General features: G+C 41.0%; 2 protein-coding genes across 39 annotated transcripts in view; one reads left to right on the top strand and one right to left on the bottom strand.

Moving 5' to 3' along the window:
• ABI1 (abl interactor 1) overlaps window positions 1–3,575 on the bottom strand; it is a 98,368-nt gene extending 94,793 nt beyond the window's left edge. For 36 of the 38 annotated variants that reach the window (XM_069458786.1, XM_069458780.1, XM_069458792.1 and 33 more), the window contains exon 1: window positions 3,364–3,567. In XM_069458786.1, coding sequence (XP_069314887.1) covers window positions 3,364–3,480 — 117 coding nt within the window. In that variant the 5' untranslated portion in view covers window positions 3,481–3,567. Of the gene's footprint in view, window positions 1–3,363 lie in introns of all 38 variants that reach the window. The other 2 variants (XM_069458764.1, XM_069458763.1) reach the window with 1 other exon arrangement.
• A 14,864-nt stretch (window positions 3,576–18,439) lies between these two features.
• The window catches only part of ACBD5 (acyl-CoA binding domain containing 5), a 42,526-nt gene continuing 39,485 nt past the window's right edge, over window positions 18,440–21,480 (top strand). Inside the window, exons 1-2 of the mRNA XM_069458761.1 lie at window positions 18,440–18,675; window positions 20,062–20,227. Of these exons, the coding sequence (XP_069314862.1) occupies window positions 20,152–20,227 (76 nt within the window). The 5' untranslated portion in view covers window positions 18,440–18,675; window positions 20,062–20,151. The remainder of the gene's footprint in view (window positions 18,676–20,061; window positions 20,228–21,480) is intronic.

Below are 21,480 nucleotides of genomic sequence, written 5' to 3' on the forward strand. Positions count from 1 at the left end.
ATAACGAAGCCAGTGTGGACCCTAAGGTAGAGCAGAGAGAACTGACTAGATGAATAAGTGTGTTCAAATTAAGGAGTGACTGTCCTTGCCATAATCCACCAAACAATTCAATCTGGTCATATCAAACAAAAGTTGGAAGAAGCAAAAAGACCTTTTTTCCAAATGTCTACATAGATGTCTACATAAAAACACTTTCTATTTTTAATATTATTTACCTCACAACAACCTTTAAAACCTGTCCTTCTTAAGAATAGTGGAATCTTCTGAGAAGTTTTCTTGTGAATAATATAATTTAATAAAGTCAACAGGACCCAAAGAGCTAATAAACTGCTCCAAGGACTCAAATGCAGTACAGCCAAAAGAACTCAATTAAACACCTTAGCTAAACTAGACTGCACTTTCAAACTGTAGGAAAATAACAAAATGAAAATTGAATTCTCAGGATAAAAATCACCTAAGCAGTAACATAACTCACCTTCGGCATAAAGAAATTCTCAAAACACAAGTGACTGCATACTTTGCCTGAAAGGAGGTGTATTTATGGAGGGCATTAGTTATAACCCAATATAGTTCACAAAAAGGATATGGAAAGATCTCAGTAGACACTCAAGTGGCTATTTCTAGTACTATTCATTACCCATTCATAACAAAGTTAGTGGCACCACCTACCACATCAACCTCTACATCATTTTCTGAGCTTGTCTGAGCCTGACTCTGTCTGAGCTCCTTGGGAAGGCAACTCATGGCCCGGATCATGCAGCCCAAGCTTAAAGGTTACTAGCATATTGAGATAATCATGGCTAAGTGTGAATCTCATCTTTTTTTTTTTTTTTTCCAGTAAGATCAGAATATCTCACTGGTGGTCCCTTAGGACCACCAAAAAAAAAAAACTTGGGGCTGGGCACGGTGCCTCATGCCTGTAATGAAGGCACTCTGGGAGGTCAAGGTGGGAGGACAGAGGCCAAGCATTCAAAACCAGCCTGAGCAACATAGCGAGACACCATCTCTACAAAAAATTTAAAAGTAAGCCAGGCATGGTGGCGAACACCTGTAGTCCCACCTACTTGGGAGGCTGAGGCAGCATGATCACTTGAACCCAGGAGTTTGAGGCTGCAGCGAGCTATGATCATGCCACTGCACTCTAGCCTGGGCAACAGAGCTAGGCCCTGTCTCAAAAAAAAAAAAAAAAAAAACCAGAAAAAGAAAAAACTTGGGACCAGTAACAATGGTTCTTGGCACTATGGTGTTAATATTTTTTAAAATGAGAGACTACATGAGAAATAAGACTTATCTTAATACCCATATTAGCAATGAATTTTTGAAGTGCTTCAAAATTATATGACGGTGACAGGAGGGGGAAAGGATGGGGTCAGGGAGGGGGGAAAAAAGCATTACAGCATATAACTATCTGAAAAAGAAATAGTAAACACACAGGTTAAAACATGTTTACAGTTACTAACTGTTGCCAACACATAGCAGTTACCACACCATATACTTGTCAGATTTCTCAACATGCAAAACAAAAAGGAGCCACCCCCTTACTTATCTGCTGACTTCTAAAGAGAAGAAATGACTTTTCTGGAATGGGGGCAATTTAACTTCCTATGCTCTCCCTTTGACTTTCAAAATCTTGGTAAAACTTTCAGCAAATTAAGGTTCTCCTCAATTCCAAGGCTTTTCACGTTAAGTTGAGTAAAACTTGCATATTTTTAATATTGATAAACTACAAGATCAATTTTCTATTTGCAAACTATGTCCACATTTCTACTAGATTTTAAAATGCTTTTTAAAAGGCTAAATATAAAGTTTGCAAAGACAAGTAATACAGTAGACATGGCAGACATTCAACAAGTTTACTTATCAGAATTCCTAAAGAAAAAGTTTGAAAAAAATTATGAAGATAAATTCCTAGTAGTGCTACTGAAGATACAATGTTACTAATATGGAAATTGAGAAATATTCAAAATATTCTGAAAACAGTATCTCCCTCTAAAAATAAAGACGAAAAGCATTTACCAACACAGACACACTGGTTCTTAAAAATGATAATCACATGGGAGGCATTTCTATAAATAATTTTGTTCTGAATTGCAATAACCCTAACCTTTCAAAGCGAGTTTTAGTCTTGCCTTACCAATAACAAGCGCATTTTCGGTGTCATTATATTGACACAAAAGGCTCTGCTATTTTATTTGCTTCTACTGCAAACTGTTGGTTTACACAGTTAAAGATCTACAAAACTGCCACACACACTTCACTTCCAATCATTAAAACAAAAATACAAAAATGAGCAAAAAAGCATCTGACATAGATAAAGTCCCAAGAATTTTCTAATTTACAACAACAGATATTTTACGTTATAGTTCAAAGGCTACATACATGTTCATTAATCTATTTGGATTCATATTCTACACGTTTACTTCGGTTGGATAGAGAGAAACCTCAGAAAATAAGGAACGGCGATGACACCGTTCTATTTTAAGTTACTTATGAAGGCTACGGTTCAAGAACTTTTGGGGGAAGAGAGAGTGTTTAAGACAATTCTCCAAGTAGTTAATAATTCGTGTTTTATCATTAACCATAGCCCTAACAACCCCTGGAATACATTATGGTGGGGGAGGAAGTGAAAATGATGAGAGGGGGAAAAAACCCGACTTGAAAACGGACAGGCAGGCAAATTTACGAACCTTCAATTAAAGGAATTTTAAGATTAACTTCTCACAAACGCCCTCCCTCACTCCCCACACCCGCTTCCTCCTCTCCTCCGGGAGGTCTCCGTAATGTGACTCATGACAAATTTTTTTTAAAAAATAAATAAATAAAAGACACACCCTCTGGGTTGAACTGACATAATCGCCCCCACCCCACCCTCCGCCGACACACACCCCGGTTTTCCTCTCCCTTCTGCGGCTTCTCCCCGCGCCTCGTCCCTGCCCTTTCCTCTCCTCTCACTCTCCCGGTGCCAGACCCCTCTCTCGGGGCGCGGAGGCGGCGCGGCGGCAGCTGGGGGCTCCGGGACAGAAGCCCGGCGAACGGGAGCTGCCGGGGGGCAGCGCGACCCCGGGGGCCGAGCCCGCGGGGAAGCGGACGGCAGGGGGGCGCCGGCTGCGGCAGCGGCGGGCTCCCGGCTCCCTCGCCCATTTTCTCTCTCCTCTTCCATGGGTTCCAACCACCACAGCCACTTCCTGTATCGCAGCCCGACTCCCTCAGCCGGGCCACTTGCTCCCCGCTCGGCCGGGCCGGGGCAGCCGCGAGGTTAGGGCAGTTCCCCACCCCGCCCGGCGGGCTGGTCACTCGGGCGGCCGCGGCGGCTCCTCCGCCCAGCCAGCGCCCGCCGGCCGCCCGCGCGCCCGCGCTCCTCACCTGTATGTAGTTGTTTTCACAGTAGTCCGCCACCCGGGTCAGGTTCTGGTAACTCTCTATCAGCGCCCTCTTGCCAGACGGGATCTCCTCCTCTAGTAACATCTGCAGCTCTGCCATTTTCCACCCCTCTGCATCGCTTCCTCTCGCGTTAAAGAGACAGAGGCAGCAAGGTCCGCCGAGGCTCCGAGCACCTCACAGCCCGGATACAAACCGCCTACCCGCCCTCCCGCCTGGTATTGTGGGAGTGCACCTCCTCCTCTTCCTCCTCACTCTCTCCAGCCTCCCTCCACCCACTGCGCGCAGCCGCCTGAGCCTCGTTCTCTCGCGAGCCTTCAGGTCTCTCCTCGACCACGGGATTTCCCCTCCCCCCTCTGGCACGGTCTTCTGGGAATTGTAGTCTCTCATAGGCTCGAGTCCCGTCTAGGGCGCATGCGTCCAGAGAGCCTCCGAAAAGCTACGGGGAAGAGCGCCGTAAAGAACGGCGACGGAGGGTGCAGTGTTAGGACCGCGGTTTCCTCACAGCTCCGGAAGATGGCGCCACCGGGTGTCTGTGGGGAGTGAAATCGTTTCCGAGAAAGCTGTGTTAAGTTGGCAGAACTTGGTTAATTAGGAAGTAGTGAATCTGTGACATCCCTTCAGATATGGACGAAAAAGGGGTAGAATACAGAAAACTCCAAATCTTTACTTCCTCTGTCTTCTTGGACATAATGCGACTCAGGCTTTACTTTGTAAACTTCCGCCCCCATGAATGAATTTTAATTCATTTAAAATTTAGCGAACATTTGTTGATTGCCAGCTGTGTACCAAGCCTTGTACTACACATTGGGGTACAAGCTGAGTAAGGATACTCTGTACCCTTAAAGACTCACAGTTTTCACATAAACACTCAAAATTTTTAGTTCTTTCCTGTCCTATCTTCTCTGACTCTCCTTTGGATACATCTTACACTTTTTAAGTCATGTACACATTATTTCTCTTGTTTGTGCATGATCATTTTTGTTTTCGCTCTTTTTTTTTTATCATCACCTGCTTCGGAAGAGTCTGAAAAGGCCCTGTATTTCAAGCTTTTCACTTCAACAGGAACATAAAAATACGTTTCATAGTGAAAAGTGGTGTCCAAAGTCTGAAAAGGAAACTAAAGATCACTTTAAAGTCCATATTTTTATTTCTCTCCATGAAATCACTTGAAATCATAACTATAGGAATAACAACATTACTCAACCAAATTAAAAATTGCCACAAACAGGTACAGATTTCATATTGCCTTTGCTAGGGGCCATAAAATGTTCAACCTCTAAAAGGAAAACTTAAGTCTCTTAAATAAAAGAGGTAACTTCCTCTTGCCACCAGATTCTCCATCAAGGACTCTAGTGCTTATAAATCAATAAATGGATTACCTTCCATAATACCTAGAATAGGTATAATTGTCATCCTTTAATATTTAGCATTAATCCAAACGTGATTTAATACAAGTTAGTAAAATATAATATATTCTTGATCTTGGTCTCTCCATGAGCCAGGTTTAACTATGGAAATCACTCAGCTTGCATATATCCATATATTGACACATTTGAACAACATTTGGAGAGTGATTAGGGAGGTGATATGCTTTACTATTTGCAAAGTATTGTCAATTTCTTTAATGCTCATAACTCTGAGAGATAAATAATGTAAATATTATTTTCTTTCTTTACCAAATAAGGAAATTTAAGCTTGGACAGGTTAAGGGATTTACTTAAGGGCACTGCAAATAGCGGTCAAGTTTACTAGGTCAGCGATCTTGCCATTAACCAGAGAATAATGCAACTGTGTACAAATATTTGTGGTAGATACAAAGTCCACTTAAAGAGGTTATCCTTCAGACCTTTAAGGTGATTGAATTAAGTATGCTGCCGTGTGTATTTTTATCTTAAAAGAAACCTAGGTTCCAGTCTGGGGGCTGTAATCCCAGCTATTCAGGAGGCTGAGGTAGGAGGATTGCTTGAGGCCAGGAGTTCCAGGCCAGCCTGGGCAACAAAAGGCTGTTTTTATTTTAAAAATAAACACAAAAAACAGGAAAAAAAAAAACAAAAAAACTAGTTTCCCTGATAATTATGGTCTGTAATCAAGCAATACTTCTTTATTTAAAAATCAAATGGGGCCGGGCACGGTGGCTCATGCCTGTAATCCTAACACTCTGGGAGGCCAAGGCAGGTGGATCATTCGAGGTCAGGAGTTCGAGACCAGCCTGAGCAAGAGCGAGACCCCGTCTCTACTAAAAATAAAAAGAAATTATCTGGCCAACTAAAAATATATATAAAAATAATTAGCTGGGCATGGTGGCACATGCCTGCAGTCTCAGCTACTCGGGAGGCTGAGGCAGTAGGATCGCTTGAGCCCAGGAGTTTGAGGTTGCTGTGAGCTAGGCTGACGCCACGGCACTCACTCTAGCCTGGGCAACAGAGTGAGACTCTGTCTCAAAAAAAAAAAAAAGATACTTGTTTTGCAGATTTCTGTACTTCCTTCAGTTTAACTGGTTAAGAGGGAAGGGGTAGAGACAAATTATGTGTCTACACAAATCTGTGCAATGATGTGGGTTTCTTTTTTTGTTTCTTTTTTTTTTTTTCAACTTCTATGTCCAGTGGCAGCAAGCAGGTTTCAAATTATCTTCTAAAAAGAAATCTTAATTTGAGAGTCAAAAAACCCTTACCACACCACATTGAAATGGGTCATAAACCTAAATGAAAGAAATAAAACTATAAAATTTCTGAAATAAAAAAAGGAGAAAATCTTAGTGCAGTTTGGTTAAGCAAAGATTAAATAGGACATAAAAACATGAAATGAGAAATAAAAAAGGATGAATTGGGTCTCAGTAAAATTTGAAACATTTTTTTTTCGAAAAACACTGGTAAGAAAATGAAAGGGCACCATGAGCAGCAAAGTCTCCCGCAACACTTGCACAAGGTCCAGAGATTTTGCAAATGGTGGAGCTGCAGATCTCATTGAAGAACCATGACCCTAAGTAAGACAGTCGGTTCTTGGATACCATCAGGCATAAGTCCACTCTCTGCCCCAACTTCTCCCGTGTGTGTCCTGGGGTACCAACAGCACTGTGACAAGGCCACGTCTATGGATATCCCCAACATGGACATTCAGGCGCTGAAGAAACTCAACAAAATAAGAAGCTAGTTGAGAAGCTGAATGAGAAGTATGATGATTTTTTGGCCTCAGAGTCTCTGATCAAGCAGAGGTAAAGTCCACAATCAAGTTCCAGATGAAGATGCTGTGTCTGTCAGTGGCTGTTGGCCATGTGACAATGACAGATGATGAGCTTGTGTACAACATCCACTTGGCCATCAACTTCCTTGTGTCATTGCTCAAGCTTTACACATCAAGAGCACAACAGACAAGCCCCAGTGCCTGCACTAAGACACATCCTAATCCTAGTGACAAAAGAAAAAAAGAGAGAGAGAGGAGGAAGAGGTGGAGGAGAAGTAGTAGTAGTGGCAGCAAAACACAACCTGGGAGAAAATATCTGCAAAAGCAATATTTTGATAAAGGACTTGTATAAAGAACTCTTAAATTCAATAACAAGATGCCAAACCAGTTTTTTAAAACAAGCAAAAACAGTTGAACAGATACTTCACCAAAGAAGACAGGCATTGGCAAATAAACACAAAAAAGATGCTTAACACCATTAGTCATTAAGTAAATACAAATTAAAACCACAATGAGATACCACTACACACCCTGTAGAATGACTAAAATTTAAAAGATTAATAATACCAGCATCGTGAAGGATGGGGAGTAACTGTAGCTCTCACACACCGCTAATGAGAGCTTGAAATGTTAAGGCCACTGTGGTTATATAGTTTCTCATAAAGGTAAACACACACTTACGATCCTGCAGTTTCACTCCTAGGTATTTACCCAAGAAAAATGAAAACATATGTCTACATGGAGACTTATAAACAAATGTTCATAGCAGCATTATTGAAAATAGACAAAACCTGAAAAGAATCTTATGTCTGTTTACATATACTAATTGTCATACATTTATACAGTGGAATATCGTTGAGCACTAAAAAGCAAGAAACTGATACACCAAACAATATGGATGGATCTGAAGAGCCTTATTCTAAGTGAAAGAAGCCAGAGATGTAAAAGATTACATACTGTATGATTCCACTTACAGGAAATTTTAGAAAAAGCAAAATTACAGTAATAGAAATCAGATCAGACTTTGCCAGAGGCCAGAATGGTGGTGGTGGGGTAACTCCAAAGGGACACAAGTGAACGCTTAGAGGTGATCATGACTATACATAACCATATACATTTGTCAAACTGAATTGCCCACTTAAAATCTGCGAGTTTTATTAAAACTAAATCATACCACAATGAAGCTGACCAAAGTGCAGGCAGAAGAAAAATCCTTTGCTTCAAATAAATATTAAAGAAAAGGAAAAAAATTACATATCTTTGTTGCCTTTGACATATGAAGAAAAGTCACATCATCCTAAAGGATAGGGCACAACTTGTGTTTCCAAGTAATAAAGGTGACTAAATGGTCAAGAGTTAACATTAAGAATTACGGGATACCCCCACAATATGCTGAAATAATAATAAAAAAAAAAGAACCACAAAAAAATACATACAAAAAAAAAGAATTACAGGTATATGACTGAAACAAATACTTTGCGGAAAAAAGCAGAATTACAGGTAAACGTTGTAAAAATAAATTAACAGTGTTATGCTAATGTTTTAAAGTCCAACGTCTCTCCTATAACGTACATTTTATACTCCTTATTTAGTATTTTTCTGTGGATCTTGTTCAAATAAATTATAATGAAATCCCTTTCAAAGAAATCCCAACAGAATAAAGAATCACAGTATTGGTATTACACTTAGTGATGTATTCCTAGGGTTAAAATTGTAAATCAGCCATTTCATTTCATGGATGTCTAGTTAGGCTAATCAATTTTGTCAAGAAAAACAGTTTGTAACTGCAAATTCTGCACATATGCATGATTACAAATAGAAATTTCATGTATTTCATTTGAAATAGCAGATTTCTGACAATCATAAAGACCTTACTTCTGAGGGATTAAGAGATGTGCCAGGCAAAATCATAATTTGGACTATTTTGGTACATAATTGCTGCTCTTGTTGTCTGGCACACAAAGAGTGAGACTGCATACTTAGAAAACTTCAGACTTTCACAACATTAATTCCCAACATGGCATCCCAGGACACTAAATTGAAAGTGGGTGGTCAACAAACCAGAATGTAGAGTAGCAAAGTGATACAGTGGAAAGCAACCAGGGTCTCACACCTCCCTGCACGCCATAGCAACACCACTATGTGACATGCTCACCCTCTCTACACAAAAAAGGGGAGGGAGAAATGTATTAATATTACTCTGCTAGAACTGCTAGAACAAAATATCACAGACTGGGTGGCTTAAATAACAGAATTTTTTTCTTTTCTTTCTTTCTTTCTTTCTTTTTTTTTTTTTAGAAAGATGGGGCCTCTCTATGTTGCCCAGGCTGGACTTGAACTCCTGGGCTCAGAGGATCCTCCTGCCTCAGCCTCCTGAGTAGCTGGAACTACAGGTGTGTGTTACCACACCCAGCTAAATAACAGAAGTTTATTTCTCACAATTCTGGAGGCTGGAAGTTCATATTCCTACCAACAGTCTCTTCAAAGCGGGCTAGGCTTTTTCTAGCATGTCCTCAAAACTCCACCTTCTACCCATTAGTCAGTTCCAAAGCCACTTCCACAATTGTAGTATTTGTTACAACAGCTCCTTACCTCACAGTACCAAAATCTGCATCAGTCTGCCAGGGCTGCCTATAACAAAACACCTCAGACTGAGTGGCTTAAACAACAAATATTTATTTCTCACAGTTGTGGAAGCTGGAAGTCCAAGATCAAGGTGTTGGCAGGTTTGGTTTCTCCTGAGGCCTCTCCTTGGTTTGTCGATGGCTGTCTTCCTGCTGTCTTCACAGGGCCCGTCCTCTGTGCACCCACATCCCTGATATCTCTTCTACTTATAAGGACACCAGTCACATTGGATTAGAGCCCCAATCTAAGGGCCTCATTTTAACTTACCTCTTTAAAAGTACTGGGGGCTAGGGCTTCAACACATGAATTTTGGGGGACACAATTCAGTCCATAGAAAGGACTGACATTCTAGGATTCTACAACCCTCAATTTCCTCTTTGCTTCTTTTCGAGTTAATGTTACCATCCAGGAATCCCCCAGAAGGAGAAGGAAGATTAATGGAGCACTCTGATCTGTTTAGCAAAGCCCACACAAGGCTGGAGGATTTCAGGAGACAGGTAAATTATGACGCCTCCTTCAAATTTCATTATAATTGATGGTAGAAATCCTTTTATGCGTAGTCATATTTGTAACAGAAAAGACTCACAAACCAGTTTTCAAGCTGATCTGATTATTAATTTAGCATAGGGGAAAGATCTTTTTTAGACACCTTAAGCCAAACCACTGCAGAATGCCAGGGTTATTTTAGTGTGGAGCAAGCTGTTATCACGAAATAATTAAAAATTAGCAATGTCTAAAAATGCAAGGTGCCTGGGTGGGGTCCTGGGAGAAAAATAAAGCCTTTCAGTGAAATTTTATATTGGTTTTTCTTCTTTTCCAGAAACTGCAATATTTGCAGTATGGTTTGGATGAGTTATTCTCTTGTTAATTTTGGAAGCTGCTGAATCAACATCTCCTCCTCCACCTCCCTTTCTCAACTTCAGTAAGATACTGCAAGCATTTGTAACAATCAGAGCAGATTCTGGAGCAGTTAACCTGGCCAGCGGTAACAAGTACCTCATTCTCTGAACCTAGTAATGAACTGGGAGCTGGTAATGCCTTCTCTGAATTTTGTCCCTCCAAACCTTCCAAAAGTTTTATAAATCCCTTACTGTTTGAAATATCTGGAGTAATTTCCCTTTTCCTGACTGCACTCTGACAAATACAACTAAACAAAACACATTTAAAAGTTCTATGTAGGCCAGGAGCTGTAGCTCACGCCTGTAATCCTAGCACTCTGGGAGGCCGAGGCAGGAGGATTGCTCAAGCTCAAAAATTGGAGACCAGCCTGAGCAAGAGCAAGACCCCGTCTCTACAAAAAACAGAAAAATTAGCTGTGCTTAGTCGCGTGTGCCTGTAGTCCCAGCTACTCAGGAGGCTGATGCAGGAGGATCACTTGAAGCCAGGAGTTTGATGTTGCTGTGAGCTATGATGATGCCACTGCACTCTAGCTGGGGTGACAGAGTGAGATTGTGTCTCACACAAACAAACAAAATTCTACATAGTCCTAGCTACTCCAGAGGCTGAGGCAGGAGGACTGCCAGAGCCAAGGAGTTCAGGGCTGTAGTGTTCTTGACCGTGCCTGTGAATAGCCACTGCACTCCCACCCGGGCCACATAGTGAGATGCCATCTCAAAAAAAAAAAAGTTCCAAAGACAAATAACAACAAAGACAAATGACAATACATGTAAAGTTAGTATTTCTTTAGTTGGAAGTCACAGCAAACAACTCAAGCTAGTAATAATGAGGGACAAGGGAGAAAAAAAGAAAAAGATTTATTTTATTAAAATTCAGACTTTAAATCACAGAACCCCAAAATAGAAATGCAATCAATCCTAAGAAAGTACTGGAACAATCCTTGGTAAGGCCAGCAGGAACCCAGGCAGTGTTGTCAATTAATGTCTTGTTTGTTTGCCAGAAGACTTTCTTTGCTGCCCTTTCTAAATGGTGGCGAGCAGGGCAAACTTAGCTCCCAGGTTTTTCCTCTACTTCATTCAAGAAGCCCAATCTGAGATTGAAATCCCTCAGTTCCAAACCCATATTCCTCAAAAAGAAAATATGATTAGTCCAACTTGAATTTCTTTTTTTTCCCACTCATTGCCTTTGGCAGTCGAGGCAAGTGCAAGCAGCAGTGGCAGAACTGTTTGAACCAAATTCAGGTTGGCGTGGGAAGTTTCTGGAGAGAGTAGATTAAAAAAGAAAAAAAAAAAAGTGTCAGGTGTCCACTACAGCTGGGGAAAATTTTGCAATACGTATACATGATACCTGGGTCCTATCCAGGATGAGTGTGTATAATTATGCCGGTTACTCACACACAGCGCACCGAGTTGAAAGTCCTGGTGTGGGCTGCACTCACTCAGAGGAAGAGCTGCCTTTTTAAAATTAGCAAAATAGTGTTTCATGGGCTTTCGTGAGGCAGCTCTAGTAATCCTTTCAAAACTATGTTAATGTGCTTTCCTTTTTCCTGCTCCATCAGATGTGATTTAATCTTTGGGGGGTTTTGTTTTGTTTTGTTTTTTCTTAATTCTGAAGCATCAGTTTGCTCTGGAGAGAATGGAAGAGAGGAAGAGTCAATTTTCAGATTTTACATAGCAAAATAGGATTTAAAAACCTATAGTGAGAAAATAGTCCGGAAAGTCAGACTTTATTGTGAGAAAAGAATGTTGGAATTTTAAAACCATCCTTTCATATATTAAAAGCAGAGCTTAGATGTTGGAAAATTGAGTTTTATAGTAAGCCAGTGTATAGAGAAGATCCAAGTCGTGAGAAGGAACTACAGAGCAATTCCAAGACTCAGGGAAAGACAAGCAAGAGAGGAAAAAGGGCCAGACTTGAGGGTTCAGGTTCATGCTCTAGGAAGAAACATCCTTAGGATTTGGGGACTCTCAGGCTACTGTTGCTTTCTCCTGACTTCTCAGTGCATAAAACAAGAAATTGAAAGCCCCTTAGGAAACACTTTCCATTCAGCAAAGGGCAGAAAACATGACTACACCCAAGCGCTAGTTTAGAAAAATGGTTGAGGAGGTTTCTAGGCAAATAGGCCCAAGGTAGTGCCTTCTTCCCTAATATTAATAACTGCAGATGTTTGTAAAAAATCCAAAGTTTACACAAGCCTCGGTGAGCATGTGGAAATGCTAAGAGAACTGAAATTCCAAAGGAGGCCTAGGGTTAAAATGTAAAAGGTGCATGTTACAGGGACCTTACAACCAGCAACCCAGGCAGGAACAGGAACCAAGAATTTAGCCCCTGATGTTGACAGAGCGCCTGAAGCAATCATGCTGGACAAGGCACACATCTGTGGCCTCCAGGACTGATGTCAAGGCCCAGAATAGCCAGGCCACATTGTGCTGCAGTCTTTTCCTTGACACAGCAGACAGCACAAGAACTAAAGCTTCTCTCTCACCCTCCTTTGAGGATGCATGAACTTCCCCTCAACCAATGCCACTTGGGAAGGAGGATTGGGAGGGGAGGCATTTTCAAGTAGAAAGGCAGCCTGGTAGAAGTTTAGACTTTGAATAGATTGATTATCTACCAAAAAGAAAATTGGCATGGACTGAAAGAGACTGTGTTTAAACAGAAGACTGACTGACTTTTCCCTGGCAATATAAATTTTTTCTTATACTCTCACCCAGACCTGGGGCTTGAGAACAAGTTGAGTTATAAATATAATATTTTTTTTTTTTGCATCTGAAACATAGTTTATAAATTTTGATCTCACTGCATATGGAGAAAGGATTATTATTCCTTTGGGAAAGCTGTATATTATAATGATTTGGCCAGGCGCAGTGGCTCACACCTGTAATCCTAACACTTTGGTAGGCTGAGGCACTGCACCCAGCCATAAATCATATATAGTCAGCTGCCTTCTTGCTTTTTTGTTCATTTAACCATATATCCTGGAGATAATTCCATATTAAACATTAAAACTTCCCCATTATTCTTTATGGTATCCCGCTGAATGCATGGGTCACAATTACACAGTCAAGTCCTACATGGAAGGACATTTAAATTGTTTTCACTCTTTGGCTATCACCACAATGCTGCAATGAATAGTTTTTATTTTACATGAGGAAATCTAACCCCCATGTGTTATTAAAACATATTTAAATGTTTCTGTAATTGGAACGGCTTGGTAGCATATAAATAAAGAGATAGAAAAATAATAGAAAGTCTAGAAATAGGCCCCCAAATATAGGGGAACTAGTGTTTTCTTTTTCTGAGGTCAATTCCATTTACTCTGTTTGGAACACACTAGCCTATTGCAGGCAAGAAAAACATTCAGTCTCTGAAGGAAAACAGTCCAGCCTTTTAGTTCTGACTAATCTCTGGATGAAAATAGTTTACTGAATTTGGCTTTATTGAAATAAACGTGAAGGCTCGAGTTATCAAAAAAATATGATTTGCATTGCAAAATTAATTTTTATGCATTAGAATTTCTCCCTTTTCCTGCTGTTTCCAGACTTTACAAAAGCATGTAACTTTATAAAGCTGATTCTTGCTATTATGGAAAAATATACATAACATGAAATTTACCATTTTAACCATTTTTAAGTATGCAGTTCAGTGGCATTGAGCATATGCACATTGTTAGGCAACCATCACCACCATCAAGCTCCAGAACTTTTTCATCTTCCCAAAGTGCAAGTCAGTACCCATTTTAAAATAACCCACATTCTCTTCTCCCTGCAGTTCCTGACAACCACCATTCTACTTCTGTCTCTGTTATTGATAATTTGACTACTCTACCTCATGTAAGTGGAATCATACAACATTTGTGCCTTCGTGACTGGCTTATTTCACTTAGCATAATTTCTTCAAGGTTCATTAATGTTGTAGCATGGGTCTTTGGAAAAATGTCTATTCAAGTCCTTTGCCCATTTTTTCATCTCTTTTTTTCTTCATTGTTTGTCGTGGAAATCAGGATTTTTAAGGTGGCATTTCAAACCAGTGGAGAAAAGATGGATTATTCAGTAAGCAATGTGGGGCAATCGGGTAACAACCTACAAAAAGTTTAAAAATTATTACATTTTCATATTTACATTTTAAAGATAAATAAAATATTCAGATAAAAATAAAGGCCTTTCATCCACTATAATTAGTCTCTCCATTCATCAAGGCAATCATAAGTAAATTTAGTGTTTATCTTTCTATCTATTGAAAAATAGTTTTATGTATTAAGTTTGTGTAAGTAAACAATTTATACAAACCACAAATTCATTTTTTTCATTTAACATTATATTCTTAAGATTCAAATATCTAGTTTAGCTCCTTATTTTTAATTGCTGTATATTATTTCATTGTTCAGATATTCTACATTTTATTTATCCATTGAAGATAGTTTGGTTGTTTCAAACTGTTTACTATTACAAACAACACTCTGATGACCATCCTTCTTTTTTTTTTTTTTTTTTTTTTTTGAGACAGAGTCTTGCTCTGTTGCCCAGGCTAGAGTGCCATGGAGTCAGCCTAGCTCACAGAAACCTCAAACTCCTGGGCTCAAGCAATCCTCCTGCCTCAGCCTCCCGAGTAGCTGGGACTATAGGCATGCGCCACCATGCCTGGCTAATTTTTTCTGTATATGTTTTTAGTTGTCCATATAATTTCTTTCTATTTTTAGTAGAGACGCGGTCTTGCTCTTGCTCAGGCTGGTCTCGAACTCCTGAGCTGGAACAATCTGCCCTCTTTGGCCTCCCAGAGTGCTAGCATTACAGGTGTGAGCCACCCGGCCCGGCCTGGATCTTAATTGAAGTTGTATTTATGGATTAATTTGGGAAGAATTGGGACCTTTATAATACTGGATAAAATTATTATAAAATATCTGCATTTATTTAGGTCTTTTATGTCCATTAATAATATTTTATAATTTTTCCTCCACAAAGATCATAAATGTCTTTTTTTGTTTGTTTGTTTGTTTCTAGTACTTTGGAATTTACTGCTACTGTGAATGCAATTTTTTTCTATTACATTTTCTAATTGATTACTGTTGGTTTAAAGCATCACTATTAACATTTAATTGATCTTATATTCAGCAACCTTGCTAAACTCTTTAATTAGTTATAATAATTGTAGCTTCCCTTGGATTTTCTATGTGGACAACACATCATTTACAAATAATGAAATGGTTAGCTTTTCTTTCCTGCTTCTTATATCTCATTCATTTTCTTTCGTCTTAGTGCGTTGGCTAAGACTATACGCCCTTTAAAAGTTTGTAGTTTTGCTTTTTATGTTTAAATCTTTAATCTATATGGAGTTGATTTTTGGATTCCAGTATTCAAATAGGAAACCATAGATTCTGTATATTTATCTTAAATTCTTCACCTTCTTGAACTCTTCACTTTAGTTCATTCACTGTTATTTTACAATTACATTAATTACAATAATTGTGGTGAATTTGATTCTTAGCTAAGCTAGAACTACATCTCCCTGAATTCTCTTCCTTCTATTGTTCTCACTTAGGGTTGGCCATAAGAATTTTTGTGAGATTTGGCAAGCAGAAGAGAAGCAGCCCTGAAGGGTACCAGGTATGGAGTAGCAGCGTGGCCCAGAGCTTCTCCGAGTCCTAGGTCAGGCATATGTTCCGCTCCATGGGAATTAGCACTATCTTACTCTGAGGGTCATCCATGTCATTGAGTTTAGAGGTGGTGAGGGATAATGCAAGATTCAATTTGTCTTCATTGGTTCCGGTTTTCCCTTAGGGGGTTCAGTTTGTCCTCCCTCTTTCCGGCTTTAGACCAATTCCTGACTAGTGTATCTGCTGACCTATAGCAACTTGAGGCCCACCCACAGACACAGAGGCAACAGGCCTCTTCATCAGCTCCCGCGATTATATAAAGTCCAATGCCTGTAATAGACCTCTGATACCATATTAATCATATTGGTTCTGTTTTCCTGATCAAACCCTACCTCATGCAAAAATACATAGCTTTTATGGATTTATAAACAACATCCTAACTCCTTTGCATGGCATATGTGACCTTGAAGTCTTCATCCAGCTTTTCATCCCGTGCCTTGTCCTACCTTCTCTTGTGTCTATGGTCCCATCACATGAATGAACTTTCTGTTTATCACATGTGGTATGATCTTTTAGCTTTTATACCTCTCCCTAGAATGGCTCTTGTCCCATGTTCTCTACTTGTAAATAACATCCAGGAAGAATCTGCTCAAATGTTGCTTCATCTGTGATATTTTCCCCATCTGTGTCAAGTATATTTAATCACTCTTTCTTGTTCCCATGGCACTTTTTTTTTTTGAAAAAAAATTTAATGTAAATTTTAATTGAAGTATAACGTACATAAAGAAAAGTAAACCAATCTTATATAGTTCAATAGAGTTTCACAAGGTATACACAGTCATGTAACAGACATCTAATTCAAGAAATAGAGCATTACCAGAACCCCAAAAGTTACCTTATCCCATTTCCAGACACTACACCTCCCGCCTCAGTTCAAACATAGTATGTTGTTTTTGCCTGTTTTGAACTTCATATAAATGGAATCATATAGTATGTTCTCTTTTGAATCTGGGTTCTTTTTTTCAACATTGTGTCTACGAGACTCATAGATGTTGAATGGTTGGAATTCTTTTGTTCTCCTTGCTTTTCAGTAGCCAATATTTATCTGTTCTACTGGTGGTGGTTACTGGGTTGTTTCCAGGTTTGGGCTGTTAGCAAATAGTGCTGTTATGAACATTTCTGTACATGTCTTTCAGTACATATATTGTAGGACTTTTTATATCTTCCAAGTTTAACACTTTTGCATTTTGTTAATAATAATTAATTATTACTTTAAATGTCTGTTTACCACAGTAGACTGTAAGTTCCTTGAGGGGATTTGTAACCTCATAGTCAAGTACATCACTTAGTATATAGAAAGAGTTTAAGAACAAGCTTATAGGCCGGGTGAGGTGACTCATGCCTGTAATCCTAGCACTCTGGGAAGTTGAGGTGACAGGATCATTTGAGGGCAGGAGTTTGAGCAACAGCGAGATCCATCTCTAATAAAAATAGAAAAAATTAGCTGGGCAACTAAAAATAGAAACAAAAAATTAGCTGGGCGTAGTGGCAAGTGCCTGTAGTCCCAGCTACTCAGGAGGCTGAGGCAGGAGGATTGTTTGAGCTCAGGAGTTTGAGGTTACTGTGAGCAAGGCTGGTGCCACGGCACTCTAGCCTGGGCAACAGAGTGAGACTCTGTCTCAACAAAATAAATAAATAAAAAATAAAAAAAATAAAAAGAACAGTTTGTAAAGAAAGGAGCATCTAAAAGAATCCACTTTTAGTTATTTTAATGTTTATTCCTTTACGTTTCTTAAAATCCATAAATATATTACTTTTTTATGGTAATGTGTAAGAAGTGAATCAATTTTTAATTAAAACATCTCCAGAAATATTAATATATGATCAAGTATATGCTTCATATTAGGCATTGTACTCAAAGTGCTAAAAGATGTTGACTAGAGTCTTATGAAATAGCATATTTTAGGTAAAATTACAGGTTCACACAATTGGAAGACACCTTGGGAACTGATTCAATCCATCATAACCATTAATATCCATCAATTCCATCAGGAGTAACCATATCTAAACCAACATAGCTATATGAAAAGGTCCTTTTTAAATGCCTTTACCAGAATAACCTCAATTTCCTTTATCCTTATACTAGTCCCCTTCATTGGAAATCCATACAACCAGTGAATGGAAATTCAACAGCAATCACTGGCAGAAATTCTTATTCATCATTACCTAAGACCACATGCTCTGTTAGCTTATTGCATAAGCTTAATGAACAGCTGTGAAAATGAAGTCCTAGATTAGAAATAAACATCCCAAATCTTTTTATAAGTATGCATGTCTGCATGAATTGGAAATGAAAAGTACATAATAAAAAGAGCAAGAGCAGAGGAAGCAATATACATTAAACACCTAGTCTCCCTAGTTTGAGTAAACTGGAAACATTATTAGTATCTTCCTTTGGTGTTCTGGGAAAAGTCCATGATTTAATTAAAGCAAGAGTTTTTTGGATCAACTGACTCTTGGCTCGGGCAAGTCAGAAAATGTGAGTCTCAATTTCCTCAGTAAACACCCTACGAATACACGTCATATGCTTGGCAAATACCAGGCGCTCAGGAACTGGCAGTCTTCAATACCCGCAAGGCGCTCTGCATCCCTACGTGACATCAAAGGGAGTAAGCATCAGGGGCAAGAAATGGGACCTCGGGTCTCTGATATAAGTCCAGTCACACCGGGATACCTCTCAAACGACACACCACCTAGTATCCCTTTTGCTGGAAGCGGATGTAGTATTTCGACAAGGAGCCCAAAGTGCGACCCCGCAGGAAGGTGGGATTTCCGCCGCACAGCAGGAGCGTCAGCCGGCCTGCGAAGCCGAACCGGAACAGGTGGCAGGAACGCGGGGCGCCCCGGAGGGGGAACTACATTTCCCACAAGCCCGCGGGGCAGGGCGAGGGGCGGGCGTCGGGGACCTTACCGGACGGGCCTTGCCCGGCAATACCAAGGTAAAATGCCGGCACCGCGGCTCCGAGGGAAGAGTAACTTACGGTCCGCGTCTAGATTTGTGCTAGTAACCCTCCTAACCCATCCCGAGCCGACAAAAACGACTTTCCCGACTAGGCGATTTTGAAGTTTCCAGGCCGCAGGACCCCTCCGTCACAACCTATATCACCCCTCTTCCTCCCACCCCACCATGGGCCTGGGGCGCTTCCCAAATGCCTAAGGACTCTAGGGGTTGCGCAAGGAAGGTGAAGGCCCAGGGCTCCGCTTTCTAGGTTGATAATCCATAATGGTTCCTCGTCGGCCCCTCCCCCACGCCCGTTCTTCTATTAAATCCAGCCGGAGGGGGGCTGTGCCCGGCTCCCCGGGGCTCGATGGACCGGGTGGTGGAGGAGAAGGCGCCCTCCTCCCCGCACCCGGGCCTGGCCTAGTAGTGGCGACCTCCCCTCGCCTTTGGTTGCTGCTCCGACGTCCTTGGCTCGGAGCGGGAAAAGCTGCCAAAGATCTGCGGGCCAAGGACTACTAAGCACCTCCATCCGACATCCCTAATCCTTTCCTTTGCCCCTCGGAGTGGTTTAACGATTGCCACCCTAAAGGAGAGACTAAGTGACTTGCCCTAGGGCACAGAACATAAATGGCAGAACTGAAGGTTCGCCCCTGTCCGATCTAAAGCCCTTTGCTTAAGCCCCATTGCCTTCTTCAGGCCTTAACCTAAGAGAGGGCAGGCGCTGGGGACCGCGGAGTCACTTTCTTGCCCAAAGGTGCTTAAGACCCAGGCGCAGAGCCCAACCCTACGGTCCCCAGGGCGCTCCGCCTGTGCGGACGTAGCCTTCTGGCCTCGGTTTCCCCTGTCTGCACAAAAGGGAGCACAAGGTCCTTCCCGGACCGATCTGAGGAAGAGGCCCCTTGGACGGCCATCTCTTTTTTCCCCCCCTTTCCAGGGTCCTTCTCTGGGGACCGACGGCCCGCGCGCGTCATCACAGTGGCCGCGGGGCCGATGGGTGGGGTTTGCTGCGCGGCGGCGGCGGTGCTGGTGGGTCCTCCGGTGACTCTGGGGCGGGGCTGTGGGGAGGGCGCCGGCTGACAGACGGACTCCGCCGGAATGGGGGGTGTGGCTGCCCAGCCAGGGTCCTCGGGGTGGGAGAGCGGCTCCGCGGCCACCGGCGGCCGGACCCGCTTTGCCCTCTGCTAGAGATGCTCTTCCTCTCGGTGAGTTGTTTTCCGTCGTTGCGGGTTCTCGGCCTTAGTCACGCCCAGGGGAGGAGGAAGAAGCTGGGCCACCTAGATCTGTGTGGCCTGGATAGGGCAGGGCAAAGGGAAACTGACCAGCCGCGCTCCTGATCCTCCTCCTTCTGGGGCTTGTTGATCCGCGGCTGCGCTGCATGTTCCAGTTTCATGCAGGCTCCTGGGAAAGCTGGTGCTGCTGCTGCCTGATTCCCGCCGACAGACCTGGGGACCGGGGCCGGCGCTGGCAGCTGGAGATGGCGGACACGAGATCCGTGCACGAAACCAGGTTCGAGGCGGCCGTGAAGGTGATCCAGAGTTTGCCGAAAAATGGTACGTGCACCGGGCCCCCGCTGAAGAAACCCGGCAGAGGCTTGAAGCCCCAGTTTCTAAATCTTACCTTTTTTAACCTTCTTTCTAGTTCTAGTCTTGCTTAGTTAGCCTACTTTTCTGTGTGTTCAAAAGAGATGTAGTAGAAGGGAAGGTATCAAATATGAATTAATTGCCTTCTAATCTTATAAGCCCGAGACAATATATTATCTGAATTTTAAGTAGTTTATATTGTTGAAAACAAAAGTCTTGTCACTTAATGACTGCAGATTTGGGTGTGTTAAAAAAAATCTGGGGTAGGGATGCCTAGTGCTGCATACTTGTAAACTCTACTATTTAAGCCTTTTGAAAACTTTTGATACGGAGGGAAAGAAAAGAAAAAACTATGATCATTTGAAAAATGATTTCTTTTTATTTAAATAAATATATTTACTACTTTTTCTTTGCTGTTACATTGTATAATGTTCCCTTTTTTATGCTAATATTGGACCTTCTTTGCAGCTGGGGAGAAAAGTCATTCGACTTGTTCTCTTGTATTTAATGAGTCATTTCTCTGGCTGCTTTCAAGGTTTTTCTCTTTATCTTTGGTTTTCAGCAATTTGACTACCAGGTGTGCTTTTCTTGATATTTATCCTGTTCATGGTTTGCAGAGCTTTTTGAGTTTGCAATTTTATGTCTTTGATCAACGTTGACAAATTTTTGGCCATTGTTTAAATATATTTTTCTGTTCTAAATGGAAAGGCTTAGGGAGGGAGACTTAAACTTTTCAATCCATATCCTTCTGCATTATTTGAATTATTTTTCACAATAAACATCTTTATAAAAATAATTTCAAGTGCCATTATGCCAGAGTGGTAGTATTAAAACTAACTGAATAGAACATTGATATTTTGCTATAGTATTTAAAATCATGGTCTCTGTTTTCATTAATCATCATTTGGCTAAATAATGATTATTCAACACAAGTCTTTCAATAAAAACTCATTAAGTGCAGATTCCAAAAAGTTATCAAAACAAATGTACACAAAATAGTGTTCCTTTTGTAATTTCAGACATTCCATTGGTAGACGTCATATTGGGAATTGAAAGATAAGAAAATAAACAAAAGGTAGAGAAATATTATAGGAACTTTATTTTGTAAGGTTTTTTTGAAGTAGTCCGTGCCAGAGAAAGAAAGATGAGCAGAGTTGAAAGGGATAAGTAAAGAGGCTTTATTGGAGCGCTCCCAGGTGGGGGTAACGAGTCCCCGAGAGAGG

The sequence above is a fragment of the Eulemur rufifrons genome, chromosome 25, assembly GCF_041146395.1.
Source record: "Eulemur rufifrons isolate Redbay chromosome 25, OSU_ERuf_1, whole genome shotgun sequence".
NCBI lineage: Eukaryota > Metazoa > Chordata > Mammalia > Primates > Lemuridae > Eulemur > Eulemur rufifrons.